Source organism: Macaca nemestrina, chromosome 1 (assembly GCF_043159975.1).
Source record: "Macaca nemestrina isolate mMacNem1 chromosome 1, mMacNem.hap1, whole genome shotgun sequence".
Taxonomy (NCBI): domain Eukaryota; kingdom Metazoa; phylum Chordata; class Mammalia; order Primates; family Cercopithecidae; genus Macaca; species Macaca nemestrina.
Window position 1 is genome coordinate 193,580,654 of NC_092125.1, and position 7,022 is coordinate 193,587,675.

General features: G+C 44.8%; 1 protein-coding gene across 1 annotated transcript; it reads right to left on the minus strand.

Annotated features, from left to right (window-relative positions):
* LOC105494802 (transmembrane and coiled-coil domains 2) lies at positions 1-5,072 on the minus strand. The gene is made up of 2 exons (XM_011763639.3): positions 4,741-5,072; positions 1-401 (listed from the first exon to the last, which is right to left on the minus strand). The coding sequence occupies exons 1-2, from the start codon at positions 4,969-4,971 to the stop codon at positions 84-86; spliced, it is 549 nt and encodes a 182-aa protein (XP_011761941.1). The 5' UTR covers positions 4,972-5,072; the 3' UTR covers positions 1-83.
* Between the last annotated feature and the right edge of the window lie 1,950 nt (positions 5,073-7,022).

The following is a 7,022-nucleotide window of genomic DNA, read 5'->3' on the forward strand; positions in this document are numbered from 1 at the left end:
TTTCAATAGAGTTCTCTATCTTTATTGATATGCCACTGCACACATGAGGGAAACGGTGCTTTTCTGGAAAAGATTGGAGTCCATCACATTTCAAATGGGGAAGTAAACCCTGATGTGGGCAAGGGACTCTGGCAGTCAGAGCAGCTGCAGTAGGGCTCAGAGGAACAATCCCTCTTCGTGGCAGGTTTTTGAGCAATGATTATCCCTTCTAGGTCCTTCACTTTGTTTTCCACTGTCAGAAGTTTTTTCAAAATTTTCTCTTGCAGACCCAAGGACAGGAAGATATTATTATTGTCTTGAATTCGGAGACCACTTCCTTCTGGGTTGGCTAGCAAAGCCTGAAAAATAGCTGAGCCCTTCTTGTAAAGTTTGTAGAGTGTGATTATAAACAACAACGTTTTCTAAAATGGAACAACAGAAGTTGAATGTTAGTTGCTACAGTTTACTATCTATAAGAGAAAAACAAAACAAAAATGTAATAGTAACAATAATTCCTCATTCCAATAACAAGTCTCCCATTTAGCAAAGTATTTTCACATCTGTTTCATCTTTTGATTTTCACTGCAAACCACAGGTAGGCAGGTCAGGCAGGACTATTATTTGCATTTAATCAAGATTGTAATCATAGATAACCATTTTCTGAATGTGTGGAAGTTACTTTGCCTATGCATGACCTATTTATGCAGAAAAAACAGAACTGGATAACTATATACCTTCCAGTTTGAACTCTGTCATTGACCAAGGTTATATATTGGAAGTGGTAGAGCCAGGACAACAATCCAGAAATTTACACCTCCAAGTACACTTTAGGACATAGTAGTCTGAAAAACTGGATTTCTTGGTCATAGAAAAGGTTCTTAAAATATACTAGGAGATGGCCAGGCGCGGTGGCTCAAGCCTGTAATCCCAGCACTTTGGGAGGCTGAGACGGGCGGATCACGAGGTCAGATCGAGACCATCCTGGCTAACACGGTGAAACCCCATCTCTACTAAAAAGAATACAAAAAACTAGCCGGGCGCGGTGGCGGGTGCCTGTAGTCCCAGCTACTCGGGAGGCTGAGGCAGGAGAATGACATGAACCTGGGAGGTGGAGCTTGCAGTGAGCCCAGATTGTGCCACTGCACTCCAGCCTGGGTGACAAAGTGAGACTCCGTCTCAAAAAAAAAAAAAAAAAAAAAAAAAAATATATATATATATATATATATATATATATATATATATATATATATATATACTAGGAGAGATCTGGGTACAATGGCACACACATGTAGTCCCAGCTACTAGGAAGGGTGAGGTGAGAGGATCACTTGAGCCCAGGAGTAGTGTGCTATGATGGCACCTGTGAATGGCTACTGCACTCCAGCCTGGGCAACATAGCCAGACCCTGTCTCTTAAACAAATTTTATATATATATTTTATTTATATAAAATAAATTTTAGGTGTGAACCACTGCATCCAGCACTTTGAGAGGCTGAGATGGGAGGATTGCTTGAGGCCAGGAGTTAAAGACCAGCCTGAGCAACATAGCGAATGTAGCGAGACCCTGTCTTTACAAAAAAGTTTTAAAAATTAGCCAAGCCTGGTGGTGCAGGCCTATGGTTCCAGCTGCTCAGGAGGCTGAGGCAGAAGGATCACCTGAGACCAGGAGTTTGAGGCTGCAGTGAGCTATGATGACACCACTGCACTCTAGCCTGGGTGACAGAGCAAGACACTGTCTCTAAAACATAAAAAAGAAATTAAAAAAAAAAAAGCATATGCCAGGCACGGTGACTCATGCCTGTAATCCTAGCACTTTGCGAGGGCGACATGGGCGGATCACCTGAGGTCAGGAGTTCAAGACCAGCCTGGCCAACATGGTGAAACCCGGTCTCTACTTAAAATACAAAAAATTAGCTGGGCATGGTGGTACGCGCCTGTAATCCCAGCTACTCAGTAGGCTGAGGCAGGAAAATTGCTTGAACCTGGGAGGCAAAGGTTGCAGTGATCCGAGATCGCACCATTGCACTCCAGACTGGGGGACAAGAGCGAGACTTCATCTCAAAATAAATAAATGAAAAATAGGCCGGGCGCGGTGGCTCAAGCCTGTAATCCCAGCACTTTGGGAGGCCGAGACGGGCGGATCACGAGGTCAGGAGATCGAGACCATCCTGGCTAACACGGTGAAACCCCGTCTCTACTAAAAATACAAAAAACTAGCCGGGCGAAGTGGCGGGCGCCTGTAGTCCCAGCTACTCGGGAGGCTGAGGCCGGAGAATGGCGTGAACCCGGGAGGCGGAGCTTGCAGTGAGCTGAGATCCGGCCACTGCACTCCAACCTGGGCGGCAGAGCGAGACTCCGCCTCAAAAAAAAAGAAAAAAAAAAGAAAAATAAATGCATATGTATAGGACAGATTCTTGCTAGGATAAAAAAAAATCATCTTGTTCCTTATAACAACTAGCACACCTTTTTTTTTTTTTTTTTTTTGAGACATAGTCTCTGTCGCCTAGGCTGGAGTACAGTGGTGCGATCTTGGCTCACTGCAACCTCCACCTCCCGGGTTCAAGCAGTTCTCTTGCCTCAGCCTCCTGAGTAGCTGGGACTACAGGCATGTGCCACCACCAGGCCCGGCTAATTTTTGTATTTTAAGTAGAGATGGGGTTTCACCGTAGCACCACTTATTGCATATATGTGCTAAGATTTATATATATGGCCGGGCGCGGTGGCTCAAGCCTGTAATCCCAGCACTTTGGGAGGCTGAGACGGTGGATCACAAGGTCGGGAGATCGAGACCATCCTGGTTAACATGGTGAAACCCCGTCTCTACTAAAAAATACAAAAAACTAGCCGGGCGAGGTGGCGGCCGCCTGTAGTCCCAGCTACTCGGGAGGCTGAGGCAGGAGCATGGCGTAAACCCGGGAGACAGAGCTTGCAGTGAGCTGAGATCCGGCCACTGCACTCCAGCCTGGGTGACAGAGCGAGACTCCGTCTAAAAAAAAAAAAAAAAAAAAAAAAAAAGATTTATATATATAATATCTCCTGTAATCCTCACAATACACATATATATGCGTGCGCACGCGCAAACACACATACACACACATTCCTGTTCAAGATTTAGGCCAGTTGGTTTACATTAAATGAGATTTTGGAGAAGAACTGAATTTCAAATCCTAAAAATTCAGTTCAAACTCCAATTTTTTTTTTTTTTTTTTTTTTGAGACGGAGTCTCGCTCTGTCACCCGGGCTGGAGTGCAGTGGCCGGATCTCAGCTCACCGCAAGCTCCGCCTCCCGGGTTTACGCCATTCTCCTGCCTCAGCCTCCCGAGTAGCTGGGACTACAGGCGCCTGCCACCTCGCCCGGCTAAGTTTTTTGTATTTTTAGTAGAGACGGGGTTTCACTGTGTTAGCCAGGATGGTCTCGATCTCCTGACCTCGTGATCCGCCCGTCTCGGCCTCCCAAAGTGCTGGGATTACAGGCTTGAGCCACCGCGCCCGGCCTCAAACTCCAATTTTGCCAGCTCTTACAAACTATGTGAACCTGGGTGGGTGATAATCAAGTTCTCTCATCTACAAAATGGAGAAAATAATATCTGCCCTGACTACTATGCAGGATTGTGATGGTTTAAAATAGAAAGGACCTGTGACCATAATTACTAAACAATAGTGACATATGAAAATAAGTAAATGGCCGGGCGCGGTGGCTCAAGCCTGTAATCCCAGCACTTTGGGAGGCCGAGACGGGCGGATCACGAGGTCAGGAGATCGAGACCATCCTGGCTAACACCGTGAAACCCCGTCTCTACTAAAAATACAAAAAAACTAGCCGGGCGAGGTGGCGGTCGCCTGTAGTCTCAGCTACTCCGGAGGCTGAGGCCGGAGAATGGCGTATACCCGGGAGGCGGAGCCTGCAGTGAGCTGAGATCCGGCCACTGCACTCCAGCCCGGGCTACAGAGCAAGACTCCGTCTCAAAAAAAAAAAAAAAGAAAAGAAAAAAAGAAAATAAGTAAATGCTAAAAAATGATCCAGTAACAACTTCTCTCTGCATTTATCAAGTAAACTTGCCACTCTAAGAAAGCCGTTTTAAAAGCCTGTCACCCTAAGTTTCCACTAAACCTCAGTGCACCTCAGTTTCTTCACTTGTCATGTGAAAATAACCTCTGTCCATTTCATGGAATTTTTGAGATTCTCAAAGCATTCGACTATATTGTATGTCAACTATTATTACTGATGACTACACAGATGTAAAATCCTGTCTTTCACAATCCCAGTCAGTTAAATTCTTACTCCCCAAAGAGCTCCTATATACTTATGGAGCCTTATTTTGTTAAAACACAATAATGAGCATATTGTGATGACTTCATACATATGCCTTCTTATCAGTTACAGAACAATGGCATAGGAAGAAAGGCCATACTCATGATCCTAGCTATACTTTGTTGCCTATTCTATAAACATAGTAGCACTCAAAGATGAATAAATGATCAAAACATTTTGAGGGTAAGGCCGTCTTTTCAGGTTACAAACATATTTGGTCTATTTTATTACAGAAGACAAGCCAAAGACCATTGTGAGAAAGAGCATTTTTATGCCCAAAGTCTAATTGATGGAGGTTTTCAAGGATAACCTACTTTCTGCCAACTTAAGAGACAAAGGTTTGCCTTGGTACATCTGCGTGATCTTTAAACTGGTGGCAGCAATATGGGAGAGAACTAATCAAATTTCAATTTATAACTATAGAAATGTTTGTAACAAAAAAGTATAACCTGAATTGACCGAATACTTCGTTTCCATAAGGCATATATTCCTATTGCCAACAAAATCAAGAAAGAAATCCTCAAGATGATTTGCACAGCCGGAGCAAGATTATCTAATAGTCCCAAATTTGTTTGCTGAGGTGCACTAGTCTCTCCCAAAAAACTTGCTTGTATCCAATTCCATACTGTGCTCAGAGAATCTAAGAGGTTGTCCCAGTTAGAAAACGAAGATGTTGACATTTTAATAAGTAGCAGCTCCAGGAACTACATGTGCAGAAGCTTCAGGAATCTAGATATCAGTTAGGGGTAGTGGCATGGCAGCCTACATGTTCTGGAGCCATTGTGAGCTGTGCTTTGTGATGTCACTGTTCCAAAGGTCAGCTTGCTTCCCACTCACCCAACCAGTGAATCTTACTCAAAACCACCCACGCACTGGCCTGGGTTTTCAGTTCATTCATATTACTTTATCTGATCTTTGGCTAGTTCTGGCTCTAGCAAAGTGCTGTCCAGTACAACTTTCTGCAATAATGAAAATGTTCTTTATCTGCCATGTCCAATATGGTAACCACTAGTTAATGCTGAAATGTGAATAGTGCAGCAGAGATGGAATTTTGCATTTTAACTAAATGTGGCCAGGCACGGTGGCTCACGCTTGTAATCCCAGCACTTTGGGAGGCCGAGGCAGGTGGATCACTTGAGCCCAGGAGTTCAAGACCAACCTGGCCAACAAGGTGAAATGCTGTCTCTACTAAACATACAAAAATTAGCCTGACATGGTAGTGCACACCTGTAGTCCCAGCTACTTGGGAGGCTGAAGCAGGAGAATCACTTAAACCTGGGAGGCAGAGGTTACAGTGAGCTGATGTTGTGCTCCAGCCTTGGTGACAGAATGAGACTCCATCTAAAAAAAAAGTTAAATAACCACATGTGGCTAGTGGCTTCTCTCTTATTTAGTGTAGATCTACATTTCCAACAATTCATCACATGGACAGCAGCTGTTGCAGCTATTTTCACATAATAAAAAAAAGCTGAGGTGTATTGAGGTTGAATGGAAATGTGAGGAGATAGGATTTTTTATTTTTATTTTTTTTAAGCTGGAGTGCAGTGGCATGATCTCAGCTCACTGCAACCTGTGCCTCCTAGGTTCAAGCGATTCTCCTGCCTCAGCCTCCTGAGTAGCTGGGATTACAGGCTTGCGCCACCACGCCTGGCTAATTTGTTGTATTTTTAGTAGAGATGGGGTTTCACCATGTTGGCCAGGCTGGTCTGGAATTCCTGACCTCAAGTGATCCACCCACCTCAGCCTCCCAACGTGCAGGGATTACAGGCATGAGCCACCACACCCAGCAAGGAAATAGGATATAAACAGGGCTTTTTTTTTTTTTTCTGAGACGGAGTCTTGGAGTCTCACCTTGTCGCCTGGGCTGGAGTGCAGTGGCGCAATCTCAGCTCACTGCAACCTCTGCCTCCTGGGTTCAAGTGATTCTCCTGGCTCAGCCTCCTTAGTAGCTGGGATTATAGGCACCTGCCACCACGCCTGGCTAATTTTTTAATTTTTAGTAGAGATGGGGTTTCACCATGTTGATTAGGCTGGTCTTGAACTCTTGACCGCATGATCCACCTGCCTCGGCCTCCCACAGTGCTGGGATTACAGGCATGAACCACCATGCCTGGCCTTCAGTTCACCTTTAATAGTAGCATCCACCCACTCATCTGTCAGTCACTTCTACTCAGTAGTCGCATCATGCCCTATTAGGACTTACTGACTTATGCAATGCCTACTTTCAAGCCTTTGATAAATTCTTTTTTTTTGAGACAGAGTCTCGCTCTGTTGCCCAAGCTGGAGTGCAGTGGTGCGATCTTGGCTCACTGCAACCTCTGCCTCCTGGGTTCAAACTATTCTCCTGCCTCAGCCTCTTGAGTGGCTGGGACTAGGCACGCGCCACACCTGGCTAATCTCTGCATTTTTAGTAGAAACGGGGTTTCACCATGTTGGCCAGGCTGGTCTCAAATTCCTGATCTCAGGTGATCCTCCTACCTTGCCCTCCTAAAATGCTGGGATTACAGGCATGAGAAATAGCACCTAGTCAGCCTTTGATAAATTCTTACAGGTTTTTCGTTGCCTTTCAAACAAAATCCAAAATCTGTAACATGGCTAACAGGGCACTAAAATGCCTGGTCCCTGCTTGCGTACCAAGTCTTCTCTTCCTCTGCCATTTGTTCTTTCAACTCCAGCTATAGTAGTCTTATCAATGTCACCAACACACCAAGCTGTTGAACCACAAAGCCTT

Bases quoted from the DNA above. Each gene is read 5' to 3' on its own strand.
- LOC105494802 (XM_011763639.3), bottom strand. From the start codon at position 4,971: ATGTCAACATCTTCGTTTTCTAACTGGGACAACCTCTTAGATTCTCTG. The intron at 402-4,740 runs GTTATACTTTTT...GTTCCATTTTAG, and splicing joins GAAGTATTCGGTCAATTCAG to AAAACGTTGTTGTTTATAAT.